General features: G+C 32.3%; 1 protein-coding gene across 3 annotated transcripts in view; it reads left to right on the forward strand.

Moving 5' to 3' along the window:
* The window catches only part of NOVA1 (NOVA alternative splicing regulator 1), a 176,662-nt gene that overhangs the window by 134,960 nt on the left and 20,282 nt on the right, over positions 1-21,420 (forward strand). For 2 of the 3 annotated variants that reach the window (XM_040257188.1, XM_040257190.1), the window contains exons 3-4: positions 3,407-3,573; positions 14,093-14,164. In XM_040257188.1, coding sequence (XP_040113122.1) covers positions 3,407-3,573; positions 14,093-14,164 — 239 coding nt within the window. The remainder of the gene's footprint in view (positions 1-3,406; positions 3,574-14,092; positions 14,165-21,420) is intronic. The other variant, XM_040257189.1, reaches the window with a different exon arrangement.

Genomic DNA, 21,420 nt, shown 5'->3' on the forward strand with positions numbered 1-21,420 from the left:
TATAATATTATTTTTTTATTCCTGCTCCTAATTCTTGTGATCTAAGTCTTTTTTTCTAAAGGTAAGAGTGATAATCTTTTACTGTTCTTAAAAAATTTTTTTAATGCTAGGGAAATGGTTTATATGGTAATCAATCCTTAAAGCAATATAAACTCCTTGCAATTTTTTTAATGTGTAATTTCACACTCTTTTCCTTCAAAATGTACTTTAAAATGTTTTATAGAATGGCTTAGAATTTTGAAACTGTGGTATGAAATAGATATGTGTTAAGTACTTCGGAGGTCATATTAACTCAAAAAAAATACTTTCTAAATTTTAAAAGATTATTTTTACTTGTTGATAACTGTTTAGTAAAAGAATACTGATGTCTGAGAAGTAAGTTTATGTGTTTGCTCTGTTGAGCTGCTGAGGAGAAGATTACAGTTTAAGAACAGGCTGCTGCAGTGAGGCTCAAAATAGTCTGAAAAACTAATCACTTATTTTTATTGTCTTTAGGTATACCTGTAGAGTATAAAATATTCTATAGGATATGTGCATTAGACCCAACCAACTTCATTTTAGTCTTGCCTCACATCACTCACATTTTATTCACTAGATATGAAGCAAATAACACTAATGGTATCTTTTATCAATTATTCATCAATTTCAAGTAAAAAATAGTTTAAAATTTTGTTTTTAATTATGATATTCTATCTTATTAAAATTGCATAATCAGTAAAAGCAGGAATGATTATTTGTCCAATAAATATCTGCTATTTACCTATCATGTGCCAGGGATGCTTCTAGGCTTTGGGAAAGCTACCGCACAATGCAAAACAGAATAATTAACTGTTCTCTGAGAGCTTGCATTCTAATAGAAACAAAAAAAATAAATAGAAAATTTCAGATAGTGTTATTGCTGTGATTAAAAGAAGAACAGGGTACATGAATAAAAGGTGGTAAAAATTCAGAAACTTACCTACTTTGTAAGCTTTCCAAGGCCCCTTCTCTCCACTAATTTTTGTGTTCAGTTCAGTCACTCAGTCGTGTCTGACTCTTTGCAACCCCATGAATCGCAGCACACCAGACCTCCCTATCCATCACCAACTCCCGGAGTTCACTCAGACTCAATGTCCATCGAATCAGTGATGCCATCCAGCCATCTCATCCTCTGTCGTCCCCTTCTCCTCCTGCCCCCAATCCCTCCCAGCATCAAAGTCTTTTCCAGTGAGTGAACTCTTCTCATGAGGTGGCCAAAGTACTGGAGTTTCAGCTTTAGCATCAGTCCTTCCAAAGAACTCCCAGGGCTGATCTTCAGAATGGACTGGTTGGATCTCCTTGCAGTCCAAGGGACTCTCAAGAGTCTTCTCCAACACCACAGTTCAAAAGCATCAATTCTTCGGGGCTCAGCCTTCTTCACAGTCCAACTCTCACATCCATACATGACCACAGGAAAAACCATAGCTTTGACTAGACGGACCTTAGTTGGCAAAGTAATGTCTCTGCTTTTGAATATACTATCTAGGTTGGTCATAACTTTTCTTCCGAGGAGTAAGCGTCTTTTAATTTCATGGCTGCAGTCACCATCTGCAGTGATTTTGGAGCCCAAAAAAATAAAGCCTGACACTGTTTCCACTGTTTCCCCATCTATTTCCGATGAAGTGATGGGACCGGATGCCATGATCTTTGTTTTCTGAAAGAGATGGGAATACCAGACCACCTAACCTGCCTCTTTAGAAATATGTATGCAGGTCAGGAAGCAACAGTTAGAACCGGACATGGAACAACAGACTGGTTTCAAATAGGAAAAGGAGTACGTCAAGCCTGTATATTGTCACCCTGCTGATTTAACTTATATGCAGAGTACATCATGAGAAATGCTGGACTGGAAGGAACACAAGCTGGAATCAAGATTGCCGGGAGAAATATCAATAACCTGAGATATGCAGATGACACCACCCTTATGGCAGAAAGTGAAGAGGAGCTAAAAAGCCTCTTGATGAAAGTGAAAGAGGAGAGTGGAAAAGCTGGCTTAAAGCTCAACATTCAGAAAACGAAGATCATGGCATCCGGTCCCATCACTTCATGGGAAATAGATGGGGAAACAGTGGAAACAGTGTCAGACTTTATTTTTTGGGACTCCAAAATCACTGCAGATGGTGACTGCAGCCATGAAATTAAAAGATGCTTGCTCCTTGGAAGAAAAGTTATGACCAACCTGCTGCTGCTGCTAGGTCGCATCAGTCGTGTCCAACTCTGTGTGACCCCATGGACGGCAGCCCACCAGGCTCCCCCATCCCTGGGATTCTCCAGGCAAGAATACTGGAGTGGGTTGCCATTTCCTTCTCCAATGCATGAAAGTGAAATCGCTCAGTTGTGTCCGACTCTTAGCGACCCCTTGGACTGCAGCCTACCAGGCTCCTCCGTACATGGGATTTTCCAGGCAAGAGTACTGGAGTGGGGTGCCATTGCCTTCTCCTGACCAACCTAGATAGTATATTCAAAAGCAGAGACATTACTTTGCCGACTAAGGTCCGTCTAGTCAAGGCTATGGTTTTTCCTGTGGTCATGTATGGATGTGAGAGTTGGACTGTGGAGAAGGCTGAGCGCCGAAGAATTGATGCTTTTGAACTGTGGTGTTGGAGAAGACTCTTGGGAGTCCCTTGGACTGCAAGGAGATCCAACCAGTCCATTCTGAAGGAGATCAGCCCTGGGAGTTCTTTGGAAGGACTGATGCTAAAGCTGAAACTCCAGTACTTTGGCTACCTCATGCGAAGAGTTGACTCATTGGGAAAGACTCTGAAGCTGGGAGGGATTGGGGGCAGGAGGAGAAGGGGACGACAGAGGATGAGATGGCTGGATGGCATCACGGACTCGATGGACGTGAGTCTGAGTGAACTCCGGGAGATGGTGATGGACAGGGAGGCCTGGCGTGCTGTGGTTCATGGGGTCGCAAAGAGCCGGACATGACTGAGTGAATGAACTGAACTAAACTGAACTGAGCTTAGGCCAACTTTTTCAGTCTCCACTTTCACTTTCATCAAGAGGCTTTTTAGTTCCTCTTCACTTTCTGCCATAAGGGTGGTATCATCTGCATATCTGAGGTGATTGATATTTCTCCCGGCAATCTTGATTCCAGCTTGTGTTTCTTCCAGTCCAGCATTTCTCATGATGTACTCTGCATATAAGTTAAATACTGATTTCTAACCCTAAGTTCTTTTTAAATGCTCAGAACGTATTGGTTATGTCAGTGAATGATGTATTCAAAACTTATGGTTTCTGGCTCTGCTGGCCCTTTATGAGATTTAGAGTTCTACATTGTACATGATTTTATTGGCATTAGTATATCATCCTTTTTTATAGTTTTTATGAAAAGCATACAAAGTAAGAGAGGAAGTTTTCTGAAACGTAAATCCTTTGTCCACAGGTACTACTGAGCGAGTGTGCTTGATCCAGGGAACAGTTGAAGCACTGAATGCAGTTCATGGATTCATTGCAGAAAAAATTCGAGAAATGCCCCAAAATGTGGCCAAGACAGAACCAGTCAGCATTCTACAACCCCAGACCACCGTTAACCCAGATCGCATCAAACAAGTGAGTGTTTAGTTGGGAAATCAAAGACACATATCCACAGTATAGTATGAATTCCTTATAAAAGAAGCCTTAAAGGTTTAGCATATAAAGTTTTTCCCTAAGAATACTTAAAACATAACAGTTGTCACTTATTTACTTAAAGACTATCAGAGCCTCCTCTTTAGATTGATCAGTTTATTTATTGATCGAATTACTCATTTATTAGTATTACACTGAGGAACAATTATAGCTCATTTCTTTTATAGTGCCCTTTTAAAAATTATAAATACAAATTTGATTAATTTATAAGAATTTAACCTATTTAAAATTCTATCACTTTTAAAATGAAGTATAAAAATTGAGACATTCTCAAAATTCCTAATATCCTATTCTCAATATTTTTAGTCTCTAGTATAGTTATGCATATAAACTCCTGTTTTGTCAATTTAATTGTCATGTTCAGTATTTTTTATCAGCAAATATGTATAAGTAAATTTTTGTACCTAGCAAACAGTTCTTTGTTACAAATCAGCTATTATGTTCTGTATAACTTGTACAGTATTTATATATATGTCATAAAGAGCCAATGTTTATTTTTAATGTGTGGGATTTTCTGTAACAGAACTTTTACTTGATTAAAAAACAATGTTAGTTTTTAAGATTGAATAATGACAGGCACTATGTAGGGGAAAAAATGACATTCTTTAATGTAAAAATAAGGCAGATTCTTCCCCTTAAGCTATTTTAAATCTTCAAAATTATTTGATACTTTATGTTTATTATGATTGTTTCTGCATTTGCCTTTTTATAATTAGCTTTTTAATTTGTGATCATATTGATAGATTTTATGCCTTCAAAAGAACTGTATTATTCATTCATTCACAGAATATTTAATTTACAGAATATTTATGTTCATTGTAATAAATTGAAATGTAGCTCAAAAACTTATTAATTTCATGTTTCTGAGTTGAAAAAATATAATAGCCAGTGTTAAGAATTTATTATAATTTTGCCAATATATTGATAAATATAAGGATGTCTAATCAAATACAAATAGAGAAATTAATCATTATATATTTTCAAATTATAGACCAAGTTTCAGTTTTCCTTTAATACTATTTAAAAAATCCTTCCATGTTTAGATCATGAGTAGGTAGCTTTTACACCATATAAGATCCTTCATTTTATACTCTTTGTCAGTATCAAAATGTTTCCATTTGTAACCTTTCATAACTTATCAAGGAAGTGTCTTTTAATTTACACATGGCAGAAGGTAAATATTTTAAACTTCTAAACATAAGTAGATATTTTTTATTCTTCACAAACATTTACAGTTTTGAAATTTTTATCTATGCTAGATAAATGCAAAGAATAATTTAAAATGTGATGCATTGAAAGCAGTACCATGACTTAATCTATAATCTAAATTTATCTAAATTCTAGAAGTATGAGTTTAAAGACCTCTGGATTAAGATCACCTGGGGCTAAGAATTTACAGAATTGGCACTAAAGTGTAGGGTCTATTGATTTTCAACTTTAATCCAGCCTATTAATTCTCACATTTCTTTTGTGGTTTCTGTAAGTTTAAATACTTAAGGAAAGCAGTGAATATATTGATTTTATTTTTAAAGGTAAAACATGAAATATACTTTGAGTACTGTATGACTGGAAGTTATTCAGCATGGATATGAATGAATTTTTATTTTTTATAATAATACCCTCAAATAATGGTCTATGAGTCGTTAAAACTAACTTTCTCTATGGCAAATGAAATTTATAGGTTGTCATCTGTCCAGTGCCAGTACAGATTTATGAAAGCCAGAATTTTAAAATATTTGGTTCCTATTTTTATTTCCTTGTTCAGATAATGTTATTTAAATTCAAAATAAGTGGTTAAAAAAATGGTGATTAATTTAAGTTTGCATATTTACATTCATTTCTAAGCCTTATAAGATATTCATGAAATTGAAATTATTATTGATTAATATTTTCATGTAATCAATAGTGATGTGAAAGTATTATTTTAAAAGATTCATTAAAAAAGTACTCTAAATTTAGTAGAGTAATATATTTAATACTTAAATGGTTTCTTAAAAATGTAAAATTTGAAAAATTTACTCAAAAAATCTAGATGAGAGATGGAGCATATTTCCATGATATTGTAGATCAACAGTTACTTATGCTCTAAATTTGAGACTCTCTCACTTTCTGGGTAGGTATCCTATTTTACAATGTGAAACTTTTTGTTGGATCATTGTCTAAATAACTAATCAAAAGAAGTGGAAATGACTTAGCAACTGAACCACAACAAATAAATTTAAATTACCATGATTTCATTTCTGGAAAAATTATGCTGGTAATCCAGTATAAAATAATTATATCTAAAAGAAATTATTTTATAATGGAATAGATAAAAGTATATTTTATATAATTCTATATTTTTTAGCTTTTAATACATAGAATAATAATAATATTTCTTTTAAAGTGATAGTCATTACCCTAACTAACATTTACATTCCCTTTGGACTTCAACTCTGAAGTTAATTTTTAATGTAACTTCTTTAAACATTTTTAAAACACTTTCTTCTAGTTAAGATTATGTAAAGAATACAGTTAGAATTTTAAAAATTGCTGGAGCCAGAAAATATAGTTCCTCATAGAAATGAACTAATATTGGATATGAAATTTTATTTTCCTAATGTTTGTTACAACATATTTGTTGTTTTTTATGGTTGATAATGTAAGATTTTGTTTACTAAAGAAGTATAATTTATATGTAACTTGGACTTAAAATAGGGCGTCAGTTCTAAACAAATAAATCTTGCTTTAAAAGTTATAATTTTGTCATGCATATAGTAGAAAAGCTTTTGTATACATATATATGTATAATATATATATTTTAGAAAACATGAATTTTTGCCTAACTAAAAAGTTTATGGCATTTTGATTCTACTTGTTTGACTTCATATGAATAGAATGCTGGATTTCTAATTAAAAAAAAACAGATATGTAACAAACAACAAAGGTTTACTGTATAGCACAGGCAACTATAGTCAATATCATATAATAACCTATAATGGAAAATAATTTCAAGAATAATATATGTATTTTTGTTATAAAAAATAAGAAATCTACTTTTTGAAATTAAAAAGTTATAGTTTTATACAATATATTATTATGACTTTTATAAAATATTCTGAATTATATGATATAGATACAGTTGGTTACTAAATAAATTTCATGAACCAGAATATTCTCTCCAAAGGAAACTTTATTAACTGAACGAATTCTCAGCCAAATATAAGTTTTTAGGAAAGTAATACATAATGATCTCACAAGTCTTTCATACAAGAAGAATCTTGAAATCTAGCATTATAGCCTTACATCTAACTTTAGATATTAGATGTGAACTATTTAGTTCTTCATTCTCAGATGTGCTTTTTATTTGTTTGTTTGTTTTAAATCAGATATTTATTTGCTGATAGGAAGGGACTCCAATATTTTATATATTCAAAATAATAATATTTATTGAATAATCAAAGTATATGATTTCTGTTCTATAGCTTTAAAATCAGATTGTCATGAAGTACATAATACTGTCATGCTCATTTCTTAAGTCAGTATACAGAGAAACAGATACACAGGAGGAACCAATAAGCCAGAATTAAACATATTAATTGCAACATAGAACATTCTTATTTCTTATTTTCAAAATGTGCAAATAGCAGAGACATTCAGTGATCCTCAGGTAATTTAGACTTTACCTAGAACCTCATTCCTAAGTGCATATTAGCCCAGGTTTTTGATGTCCATGTTCTCATTTCCAGCTTTTTTTTTTTTTAATTTTGTACTTGTAACCTTTTTTTTTTTTCTCATAGTATTGAAAAATTTCCTCTTGTTATAAGTCCCTCAAATCCTCCTCTTAAGTATGGTTATTATACCTCATGAGTCAATATAATGAACCCCAAAACATGGTAGAAATGATAGATTAGTAAGATAGTTGGCATTTGTTAACTTCCTTTGTCTATTACAGACTTTCAGTGGGTTTTTTTTTTTTTTTGGCTCAATGTATTTTTAAGAAAAACTATATTAAAAAGAAATAGTTATAGGCATCTATATAATTATTTTGTATTTAAAAGTTAAATTAAGATACTAAAAATCTCATTTAGCACAAAGAATTTTATTTTCATCATAAAAAATTGACAAGATTAGCTCATAATTTGTTCATTATTCATTCATTCAATTATAAATTTATTAAATACATTCTTAGTGAATTGCAGAATATATTGTAACCCTTGCTCTCTCAAGCTAGTTTATGAGCGATCATAAATGCCCAATATAACTAATAAAGGTATAAAACTGCATTTATATACCAAAACTACAATATAAACAGAGCACCATAAAAGTTTGGCAGAGTGTGAAAGAAATGTAGGCTAGAGTGACATTTGGTTTTGTGAAAGAGGTAAAAACTTGACCTGGACTCTGTAGAGGAATTGCCTGATTAGAGGAGAAAAAAAGAGAAAAGCTTATTTTAGGCAGATGGAGCAATATGGATTTGAGAAGAAAGATACCATTATTGTTGAATAATAAAGAGATTATCTTGACAGAAGTGGGACATTTGTGTTGTAGTTTAGAGGAAATTAATGTTAGATAAGTTGTGTGGAACCAAATAATGGCAAGTCATGGATGTCTGGCCTAAGGGTATCCTACAGACTACGGATTTTCTAATACTTTCCCTTTTAATTTCTCTGGAAGGTTATGAAAAAAAGAAAAAGGGGTACTTCTACACTTTGTTTTCTTCTGTGCTAATCCACACAGATTCTTAGAGTGCTTGTAGGAATAGCTATTGGTAGGAGAGGAAGATAATTATGATAATTACTCAGTGATCTACTATGCAGATCTTAGATTTGAAGGTTTATAAAATAATATTTTTTAAAGCTTCTCTTACATCATACAAATCCAGGAGACATTAATCTTTGTCAGGAAAAAAGGATGTCTTATGGTCAAGAATGAAGAATCAGTAATAATGATAATAGTGATGTATATGGTGCTTACTCTGTTTCTGTGCTAGCTATTGTGCTATGCACTTAACATTTATTAAAACCTTTGATTCATCTGCACAAAATTCCTCTGAAGCACGTATAGAGTCCATGTTATAGAAGCTGATGTTTAGACAAATTTACTTACCCAAGGAAATGTAATTGTTAATTGATCTTAATACTGATCTGTATGGCCTCTTAAGTTTGTATAACGCTGATAAAACAAAATCCAGTGGATTTCTCTCTTTTAGGACTTTGCAGACTCCTGAATAAACATATGCAGGAAAAGGACCTTGTTCAAAATAGAAAGTCTTGTATCAGGGTGAAGAGACTAGGCAATATTTTAAGAACAAGATGATGAGCACTTACTCTCCTCTGGCAGTGAAAGTTGAGACAAATGCTTGAAGTTAAAATATATTTCAAAGTGAAATCTGTAAGAGTTTGGTACTGATTTGATTCTAGTTCTAAAATGATGAGGAAAGAATAAAAAATGAGCATATATGGTTTTGAGCCTAGCAAAATGTTAAGTTCCAGGAAGCAACTAGTGAATTTTAGTCAGGCATCTATTTGAGACAATATTTTTGTATGATTGTTTTAGGCAGGTTGAATAAGTTGTACGTAATATTTTTTTTCCTTAAAGTAGTCTTTGATTAGAATCATAGATAAGAATTTAAAACTGAAAATATAGATCCTTAATTGCAGTATCAGTGATAATTTCACTTACACCTTCAATGTAGGCGAGAAAAAAAAAATGAGATAGAGAAGCAGTTACTTTAAAAAAGTAACTCAGAAGTATTATAGTATAATGGTTATGTGCATAGGATCTGGAATAGGTCTGCCAGGGTTCAAATTCTGCCTCTTTAATTTACCAGTTGTGTACATTGGAACAAGCTGTTTTACTTCTGTATACCTTGACTTATTTACCTATAACATGGGGAAAGTAATAGTAACCTCTTCTGTAAGGGTATTGCATTAACCCACTATATCTGTACCTGGTTCCTAGTAAGTGCTCCTTATTAATCATAAAGATAAAAAGGCAAAAATAAGGGAAGTATAAGGAAAGATGCTAAAAAGGATCAAATACCCAAATAAAAGTTCAAAAATAACTTTTTTTAATAGAAAATCATTGGAGATTCTAAATCAATTTCAATTCTATGTTGAGAAAACAGTTGTTACTTCTTAATAATAGTATATCCTAAAGGTAAAGAGACTGGTTAGGTAAAAAGAAAAGAAAAAGGTGTGAAGTGTGGGAACTGCTGACTTGAAAGTTTGGATATAAAAGGAGAAAAATACAAGTTAGATCAGAAAGATTCACATAACTACCCTGCTACTAAAGAGTGAATGGCTAATGTTAAAGAATAAAAAGGAGCTTGAAAAGGAAGAGAAATTGGGGATGCCAAATACAGATGAGATTATTAAGGGACAAAATGAGTCAAGAGTGGTGAAAAGATTATAGGGTGTTAAGGTCATAGCTCATGAAAAGTAGGAAGTCTGGGATATCACAGTTTTGTCTACATGAAAAGAATGAGAAGATGGGGGAAAAGTGGTTTGAAAAATTGAAAAGGTTGAAATGAAGTCAACTGTAGTAGATAAGGAAGCTCATTCTGGAAAATGATGATCTCTTTCAGGTAATAAAAACTATCAATTGAAAAGAATATAAGATACATGGGACTGAATAGCTGAAGAGAAGGATAAAAGTACAGAATAGTGATTATGAGGACAATAAGATATGGACTAGTAATCAATTGTAAAAGACCTTTTGAAATTAGACAACATGAGTTTATATTAGGGCTAACTAGTTCCAGGTAGTTCAGATATTGGGAGAAGGCTGAATATGTGTCAAGATGAAAAATCAAAGATGACAATTCCATATTTAAATAGTTGATTCATTATTTTTATGGAGTAGTATGCAAATTTATTTAACAGAACTCAAAACAGACCTGTTCCAAATTAAAATTAAAATTTGTTGTTCATTGCTGTTTTCGCTGTACCTATGATAGACCTTGACAGTCTATTATTATAGATTTGCTTGAAGCTAAGCTCATTTATTGTAGAGTTTATATTCTCTGGTCCAGGAAAACTGCCACTTGTTAACAAGAATGCATTTTACAATGTGTAATCACTTCTTAGTTCTTATTCCCAAAAACCTAGAAAAATCTACATTTAATTAAATAGCTTATTAAATCTTGAATTTTAGAAACTTACATTCCAAAGGATTCACTATTTTAAAATTATAAACTACTTCAAAATTTTTTGTAATAAGTAATTCAGCCTTCAGCATTTAAAGCAGAATTTTTAGACGTTCATGTCCTATCAATTAAAATATTATACTTTTCCACTTGAAAGATAAAATCATGCTAAAAAAATGCCTGTGCCCTTCATAATCACTACTTAATAAATACTTTAAAAAGGGATTCCCTTGTGGCTCAGACGGTAAAGTCTGCCTGCAATGCAGGGACCCAGGTTCGATCCCTGGGTTGGGAAGATCCCCTGAAGAAGGAAATGGCAACCCACTGCAGTATTCTTGCCTAGAAGATCCCATGGATGGAGGAGCCTGGCAGGCTACAATCCATGAGGTTGCAAAGAGTCAGACATGACTGAAATGATTTCACTTTCACTTAAAAAGAGTTCTTAACTGTATATATCCATTATAAATATTACTTAACACATTTTAATATATTGTGGCTATATGGATATTCAGTAGTTATATCTTCAAGATGTATATCAGAAATTTTACTAATGGATTTTTTTAAACTTGAAACCACTTAAATTTTCAGTCTGTATTGTGAAGATGAGTAAACATGTGTTTATAAAATATTAGAGAAATAAACATATTGAACATGAAAGTATTTCTGACTTTTTCTGATCTGTTTGTGTGGTTGAGAACAACTTTCAAACCGGTTTTTTAATCTAATTATTAGAACCTTTTACAGACATTAATATATTTACATTTATCTGTTTATCAGAAAAATTTTTACAAGTAGTAGTTTTAAAAATCAACTAAAATGCAAACTTTCTGGATTCTCTTCATTGCTAGAGAAAATTTACAAATTTAAATTTGTAAAGGAAGCAGATTTTTTGTGTTTAAGAATATCTATATAAGTAATAGATAACTAGACAACTAATCGTGTTTATTACCACATTACATGTTTATAATTTTAAGAATTTAAACAAAAAAAATTTAGAAACAATTGATTGTGACATTTCCAAAATCTAATCCCTTAAAGCCCAAACTTAATTATTATCTGTTTTATTTAAAATATTAAAGTCTTAATGTATTATAATTTATAATAACCAAAGCCTTAATGATTTTATACACATTAATATTGTCCCAGAAGTTTAAAATTACTATTTTTATTCCTGTGAGAAGGAAGCATCCTCAGAATTATTAAGGACAATGTCAATGAATATGAGTTGCATCAGTTACTAATACATGCCCAATATTTCACATATATACCAAGTAAAAAGAAAGGTATTCAAGAAATTGAAAAAAGATAGTATTGATTTTAGTGATCACAAAGTCTGAGTCACTTGATATTACTACTTTTTCTACATATTTCTTTGCAGTATTTCAAGAGAATTCATATCTAGGGCAAGATGGCTGTCATAATGAACCTGTGAGCCTTCAAGTTGATTTTACTCTGATGAAAATAGAAGAGCCCAACACATATACCTCAGGCTTCTGTAGATTAATGAATTAGCTTCTAACCTGTGTTGAGGTAGATGGCCTCTAGATTTATTTTGCATATATTTAGTCAACAATCTTATAATTATGCTGAGATTAATAAAGAACATATTTTTAAAAATATGTTAACTACTCCCAGGAAATCTGTACAGTAGCAGTTGTAACCAGAGGAGGGAAAATTTACTCTTCAATTCACAGTACACAGAATATTTACAAAGTCAGTAGTGTATGTTTCTGCATAGTATTGCATGGAAAGTAAAATAGTAGGGTAATTATTAATGACTATTAGTGAAATTCTTTCTGGAGAAATAACTTTATAAAGTGAATTTATTACAAATAGCAAAAACAGAAAACAATGGACTTGAAGTTTTTTTTTTCTTCTCTTGTGAGGTTTGCAGCTCTTCTTCCCTTTTAAAATATGATTTAACAAAGATCTTGGTATGTCTATGCATTGTCTAGTTTTCCTCAAGGTTTTAAAGAAGAATCAAGAATCCCTGAACTGTTTAAAACATGATCAGATATTAGAATCAGTCTTAGTTTGTTACTTGAGAGCAGGGAATTAAGCAGGAGCCTGTGAAATTTTTTATCCTTTCTTTTACTTTTAAATATTTTTTCTATCCCAGATAGGAGTTATGAAATATTAAATGTGTAAATATGATTGACTTAAGTAATTTTATCTGCTTTTCCTGACACTGCTGAACCTTTAAAGTTATGCTTTTGCTCATGTCTGAGTAATTTTAAGGATAGATATTAATATAAAACATAATGTGCATATAGAATTTTGTCCATACTATAAAACTACCCCATTTCATATATTAAGAAATATTATCTGAGAGTGCTACTTAAATGATACAATTTGTCAAGTGAAAGAATACCTTTTTAAAAAGATAAAAACATCTTACATACACTTTAAGGTTACTCTATTAGACATCAGAAGTTTTAAGAATACCTTAAGAATATTATGGTCTCATGTGACATGTTTTGTATATAGTTTTATATATAGTATGTATATATGTTTAAAAATGAAATGAACAATAAATTTGATTCCTAATATTTTTGTGCTTATTTTCAACACAGGCTGATAATGCTACAAAGTGTTATACACCTCATCTATACAAATTTTTAGTATTTAGCACAAATAATAAAAAATATTACAGCAATTTGTTAAAATGCTATTAGTTACTTGTTTATTAATATAAGGTTAATGTTTACATTTTCAGACGGGCTCTAAATTTATTAAAAATTAATGTTTTAGAAGATAATGTGATATTAAGAACTCAGAACTGCAAATTTAATTGCTTTTAAGTATGGAACCCTAAATTCATGTGGAATCAACTTGTTGGTGATGTTCAACATATTAAGTAGGTGGATACTTTTATGCCAAAGTAAACTTCATTTCACCACTTCTTTCAATCCCCGACTGTATTCATTGATAGGAAAATGACTTTCAGTTTTACTCATTAAATTTATTGAATTTTTGTTTGAGATCTCTTTTCCCCCAAGAAAACAAAAGGGAAAGAAAAGAGACTACTATTCATGAATATGGTCAGGATACCTTTAATGCTCATGTGAATTTTTATCAGTCACCATCATGATTTCAAGTCATGAATTTATTTTTACATGCTTATGCATGCGTATTTACATGCATTAGTTATTTAATTGATCTTGAATTCCATTAAATTTAAATGAATAGGAGAAAAATTTGTTCATAGGATTTTGTTCTCGTTATATTACATTTTATTTTATTTTGTTTTATTTAAATAATCAGTTTAAGGCTTATAAAGGTTGATTTGCTCCTGAACTGCTTTATTCCCAGACATTGCCATCTTCCCCAACTACCACCAAGTCCTCTCCATCTGACCCCATGACCACCTCCAGAGCTAATCAGGTACAGTATCATCCTGTCATCTACACCATACTTTTCACGGGTGATTGCCTGCACACTGGAGAAAAAGATACTGGTGGGTTAAGGATGTATTCGTTCATTCACATTTGTGCACCATGATCAGATTCCAAATAACCTGAGAAAGAAATATCAGTTATTCCTGAAAATTTATATGCATTTTTAGCTTTAGATAATAAAAATAGACTCAGATGATAGACTACTAGAATTTTGGATTTTCCTCCTAAAATTTTGACTTTATGGAGCTCTGAGGGTTATTTATTGAGTTGGTGTTTATTATTTCCCTTACTGTTTCTTCGTAGGCTTCCTGGTATATAAGTTGAGAATATCATATATGTAAAAAAATGAATGTATAAATATGAGTTATTGAGCAAAGGTATATCTTTAAATGTGAATGCATTTTTCTTTGTTTTTTATTTCAGATATGCCTTACTGTGTAACAGTTTAAAACTTTTGATGAAAAGCATTTCTAGCAGTCTAAGAGTAACTGGAAATTGGTATTTGTGATAATTTTAATGCTGTTAAATAACTCAAGAAATGGTACTTTTTTAGAATTTAATAATACATTTTCTTTGCTGGAGTTGCAAACTTTGCAATGAGAAATATATCTTAGTTTTGACTTGATGATTGTTTTGGTACTGAATATTTGTAGGACATTCTTCAAAAATGTAGCTGTTTTTGGCACATTTAAGGAAATCATCTAAAATATTCTGTGTAATTCAGAGCCTTACTGTACTTTAACATGAGAAATGTTAAAAATATATTTATTAAAATGATTAAACACATTTTCATTTTGTCTGAATTGAGCTTCATTTAGGTGAGAAATGTTATTTTCTTTAATATTTCCACATTTTTACTAATATAAAGCCTTATGGAATTATTTAAATATTAAATGAGCTTATCTTTTTAATTTATTTTTCATGCATTTGACTAATAAATTATTAACTTTGAGCTATATTTGCTAAATATATTAAATGTGGCTTTTGCATATGATCTAAGATATGGCTATCAGAATTATTTTGCTGATTTATTGATTCTAATACTTTTGCAACCTCAGGAAAAATTTTTAAATAACTAGAAGGAAAACTAACATTTAGAATGTTATTCTGTAGTAGGAACTTGATTTTTATTTTATTCAGTAGCATTCCCTTCAAACAAAAATCCTTAATAATGCTCACCCAGTAAATTGGTTTAAAAAGTATACATCTCTAGTGATGAAACCTATCTCTTTTCTTTAAAGGTAATGGTGCTACATGAAGTGAGAAGCAAGCTTGTATTATTGATGCATGAAGTTGGAAAAGTGTATATACATTTTCATTCAGACTTTTTCTTGTATGAGTTTTAATTATATGAATTAGAAAACTATTGCGAAAACAACTGACTTTAAATTTTTAGTGTTCCTCTTCTGCTTCATTCTCTTCCAAATAAAGACAAGACAAATGAGTACAACACTCATTAAAAACAAATGATTTTTCTCAACATAAAAAGTAAAAAATTCTGGATCTATAAGAAAAACCAACAAAAATTTTGTCTTTAAAGTTAGATTTATATTTTCTTGTATTTATCTTGTGGAAATATGATTTTTATAAAATGATTTATTAAAATTTCTTTTTTTAAGTTTACTGATATAATATTTTTACCCTCTAGATATGTTAACACATCCACCTCTAGATATTCTTCTAATTTGGAAAATTAAGTCATGTGTGGTTTTATACTCTGTCCACAGTCATCAGTTATTAAAAGTATTTTATTTATACTTTGTTTTCTTCTGTTCTTGTACAAACAAGCATAATACCTCCTGGATAACTTGAGGCAAGATATAAAATAACAAAACAAAATCCTTAAATTCATTGAAGGAATTATAGTTATCTTTCATCTTTATGTTATTAATAGTTGTAATTATTTCATTCCCTACAGTATTTCCCAGTAGATTCTATTCATGTTGTAGTAGAGAAGATAATTTGGTTTTTGTTGTTCATTCAGTCTTTAGATAGCTCACAGTTATTTCTTGTGGATAGTACTAATTAATTCAGATTCACTAAAATTGACTTATATGTATAAGAGTAATAACCAAGGTAGAAAAATGGGTTCTAATGTAATCATCTTAAACTCTCCATATTTAAAATAGACTCTTAAACCTATAATAATATGACTTTCATTTCTCATATGTTTACTTTATCCTTATCCAGCAATTTAGCAGGTATGTCTGTAGTTTTAGGTTAAAATTATTGTTTATGTCTTATAGCCAATCTGATATCCTGTGCTAAAGTCTGCTAAAAATCACTGCAGACTTGTTCCATGTGAATTTTCATAAACCAGTATTAAGCAATCTAGACAGCTGTTTGTGCTATTTCATCAATAATGGCTAAGTGATTTGTGATTGAGTTTTCTTTAGGCTAAATGGTTTGTGTTACAAACTAATAAAAGGAACTAAGAGACTAATAATATTTAGAACACTCCAAAATAAAAAGCACAGAAAGTATGTTGAAAATAAGTTTTACCTGTAGTTTCAGTGTTTAAAAATCTTTTCCGCTCTTTAAAAGTGACTATGATACTTCAGTACCTACTGAATTTTACCTTCCTACCTTCATATTTCCACAAGTCAGACTGTTTTCACAGATCCGACTACAATGTTATGAGTATGTAATAATTTCCCCTAGAAAACTGAAGGATTATCATATAAGAAGCCTTTTAGAATGGTTGAAAGTTGACTGGAGCCTAATTGCCTATGATCTAATCTTTGTTCTGCTATTTGCTGAGTAAATTGGACCTCAGGTTCCCCTTCTGTGAAATTGAGATAATAAATTCATTATATTTAGAACGGCACTAGAATGTACTACTCACCTTATAAGTGTGAGCTATGTTTACTTATTTTTTCTGAAATTTCTTTCAAATGATAATGAAAAAAAAAGGGTAACTAATTAGTTACCATTCTTTAAGATTGTAATACAGAATAAAACAGCTTAGTTAAACTGAGTTTTATCTTTAAAGAAAGATTCTGTGATACTAAAATTGCTGCATTTTCAACAGTAAAATATTTCTATAATCAACATGTAGGTAACTTTTAAAGATAGCTTTAGGCCTTCCTCCCCCTCTTCCCCGCCCGGCCTCCCCCTCGGAAAAAAATAAATAAATAAATAAAGATAGCTTTAGATGCTCTGTAGAGTTTTTCTTCTCGAGTGAGAGTATAAAGTTACTTGTTGTCTAACTTATAAATCAAAATTCTATTATTTCCCTATTAAGAAAGAAAGGGCTAATAATTTTACAACTTACACTTTTTTGTTTGTGCATATTGCACGTGCAAGTTTGACACTGGAACTTTAAGAAGCAAATATATGGATAGAAATAAAATTAAAGTCTTAATCAATGTGATTAAATTTTAAAAAGGTAAAAAACAGAATCAGTTAGATTTGACCAATTATAAGTTATCTTTCTACATTTTTCAGTCACTTTGATTAAACAAAATGGTTTTGTTAATCAGTCAATGGTGCCAAAAATTAAATTCCAGTCTTAATTTTAAGTTCATGATTGTTAGCTCTCCTGGGATTCTTCTCACATTTCAAGAAAAGTAAAAAGAATTTTTTCAGAAACATGTGCTTTATAGATATTTATGTAATAATAAATTTGAAATTATATATCAAAATATACAAAACAAATGAAAGAAGGTAACTCATATATAGAACCCTTGCTGTAGTTACAGAAAAAACAAACAGAAGTCACTGGTCCCACCTCAGTTTCATGACCACAGATCTCAAATGACCCCCTAATTCTGTCAGGTAATCATAAGCCCAGTCACTTTTTTTACTCTCTGAATGTCTGTTTCATAAATTCTTGTCTCGTTTCAACACCTGTATTAGTTTTTTGTGTGTAACAGACTGCCACAAATTTATTGGCTTAAACTGGACACATTTATCACCTGTTTTCAATGGGTCAGTCAAAGGCACTGTTAGCTGAGTCTTCTGCTCAGAGTCAAAAGCCAGCAATCAAAAGTATCAGCTGGGGTTTATTTTCATCTGGAGACCTAACTGCAACAGTTTTTTGTAGCTGTATGACTGGGGACCCCAACTTCTTGTTGACTGTTAACAAGAGGAAGATCTCAGAGTCTAGAAGCTACCTAGGTTTCCTGCTGCATGACCCACTCTACAGGCGTTTCACAGTGTGGCTTTTTGCTTCTTGCAGACAGCAGGAAAATCTCTCCCCATTATATGTTAGCACAATGAAGTCTTATTGAACCTAAACATAAGAATTACTTTCTCTTTTACCATACAGTGAAATTTAATCAAAGTAGTGACATTCCATCCCTTTGCCATATCCTGTGGGTTAGAACCAGGGCACAATTTCTCCGCACATTTAAATGGAGGGAACTGTACAAGGCAGAACACCAAGGGTGTAGAGATCATGAAGCTGTATAAGAACTGTCTGTGCCATGCCAAGGTCTTTTGCTCTGTCCTCACTCCAGGCTCATAACTTTACTTACTTGACTGAGAAAAATGGAAGCAATAAAAACTTCACAAAATCACAGCTTCACCTATACCCACATATTCTACCTCTGAACTGTTACCATAGATAAACTTTCCCTGCTTCTGTTTAAAACAAGTAATTTCAGTTGCACATTAAAGGCTCATTATTTTTTCTTTACTTAAGGTCATCTCTTCACTAATTCTGCCATCTCTCTCATCTGTTGAGTTTTTTACCTCTATAACAGTCCCATCAGCATACATATATCTGTTTTTTCCTCTCATCTTAAAAGACAAAACAAAACTTCTTTTAATCTTACTTCTCTCACCAGCTAATGCTCTATTTCTTATACTACTTTGTAGCAAAACTCACAAAAGTGTTTACTCTCTGTTTTCCAATTTTTGGTCTTCCCATTTTTTTCTTAAATCCATTCCTGTCAGATTTTTTCCTCCACAATTCTGCTAAAACTGTTTGTATAGGATATCAGAGATGACCCTACCATTAATTCCAGTTGTCTGTTGTCAATCTGCATGGAGCTTGTTCTATCAACAGTATTTGTTATAATTTTCACTTTTGCTTCCTTGGTATACTTTCATTATTTGATGTACTTTCATTACTTGACTTCCAGGATATTATTGCACACCCTTTTTTTTTTCTTCCTGTATCATGCCATGTGCTTCATCGCAAAATCCTTTGCTAGTTCCTCCCATCATCCTTCTTAATGTTGGAGTAAGTGGGTCTTAATATTTGAAACTCTTTCTGGATGTATACTTTTCTTCCTCCTCATATACCACCTTGGCTTTTATATTCTGACATACGCAAAATTTATGTTTTCATTGAGAAGTAGGTTTATTATGAACTAATGAAGCTTAAGGGCTACCCCAGTGGCTTAGTGGTAAAGAATCCGCCTGCGATACAGAAGACACAAGAGACCAGGTTCGACCCCTAGGTTGGGAATATCCCCTGGAGGAGGGCATGGAAACCCACTCCAGTGTCCTTGCCTGGAGAATTCCATGGACAGAGGGGCCTGGCAGGGTACAGTCCAGAGGGTGACAAACAGTTGGACTTGACTGAAGCAACTGAGCACGCATACAGTGAAGCTTAAACCTTAAGATTCTTCACCTGCACAGGCTTATTACAAGGCCCTCTACCTAATTTTATGTTTATAATTTTGAATGTAGAGGACAAAGATGTCCTCTAAAATTGTGAAAGATTCAGATCCCACATAACATGGGTTCACATTTGTCTCTAATACACATATCAGAGTGAAACTACAGACTATATCCAAGTTGCCACTCAGCATTGGACATCTTTAATTCAGAAGTCCACAAACTACGCAAAACCTGCTCTATCTATAGCCCTTAGAATCTCTATTGAAGCAATTCCATGCACCGTTTTCTCAGATCTCAAATCTTGGCTTCATTCTCATCTATAAGAAATAATGTTGACTCTATCACTAAAATATATATAGAATGTTGACCTCTTCTCATTACATCTACTGCTATCCTAGTCCAAGCCTGAATTATTACAGTAGTGTCTATATAGATTTCCCAGACTTTCTACCTTTGCACCCACAAATCTGTTATCCACTGAGCAAATGATTTCTTATAAAATTTCTCTGCTTATGCCTGTGATAGTTTTCCATTGAACTTAGCAAAAGCCAGTATCCTCCAAATGACATCTAATTAATTTATATGATCCTTGCCAGATTACCACTTTCACTTCATTTCATATCAGTTGCCTCCTTACTCTGCCCTAGGCAAACCCACCTGCTTGGGTTGCCTTGCAGACATTAGGCAAGTTCTTGCCTCTCTCTACACGGAATTCTCCACTCTCAAAGAGATCTACTTGGCCAACATCTTCATAGTCATCAAGTCTTTGTTCAAATTTCGCCTCTCAATACCCTTTTGAGATGGATGTATCAAGCCACCCAATTTGATATTGCAACCTGGCCTCCCCATTCTCCCAGTACTTCTGATTCCCTTTCTCTTGCTGGTTTTTTTTTTTTTTTTCTTTTGCCTCACAGAACACTGCATGCTTGCTTGCTGTTGTTCAGTCGCTAAGTTTGCAACCCCATAGATTGCAGCATGCCAGGTCTCCTGTCCCTCACTGTCTCCTGGAGTTTACCCAAGTTAATGTCCATTGAGTTGGTAATGCCATCCAGCCATCTCATCCTCTGCCACCCTCTTTTTTCCCAGCATCAGGGTCTTTTCCAGTCAGGTAGCTGTTTGCTTATCATCATATTAAAAAAAAATTATATATTATCAGCCTCACTGTCCTAGAAAATCAAGTTACATGAGAACAGTAGTCTTCGTTCTATTCTCTGATGTATCAGAACCATTTGTTGCTTAGTCCCTAAGTCGTGTCCAGCTCTTTTGTGACCCCATGGACTGTAGCCCACCAGCCTCCTCTGTCCATGGGATTATCCAGGCAAGAATACTGGAGTGGGTTGCCATTTCCTCCTCCAGAGGATCTTCTTCATCAGGGATTGAACTCAGGTGGTCTGCATTGGCAGGAGGGTTCTTTTCCACTGAGCCACTAGCCTGGAACATTAATAGATTCTCAATAAGTATTTGTTGAGTGGCTAGTATTAGATGGAAGAATAGGCTTACAGTCTGTATGGTTTTTAAAACTCATTTTTTATTTTTTGAAAATCCTTTCTTCAAATGAAATCTTGCACAGAAGTTCTCTAAAAATGTAAGCCAACAGAAAAAGGAATACTATTGATTATATAAAGACATTAAGTTAAAGGGACATAGCCTTCTTTGTTAGATAACTTTTTC

This window comes from Oryx dammah, unplaced genomic scaffold (genome assembly GCF_014754425.2).
Source record: "Oryx dammah isolate SB20612 unplaced genomic scaffold, SCBI_Odam_1.1 HiC_scaffold_16, whole genome shotgun sequence".
Lineage (NCBI taxonomy): Eukaryota > Metazoa > Chordata > Mammalia > Artiodactyla > Bovidae > Oryx > Oryx dammah.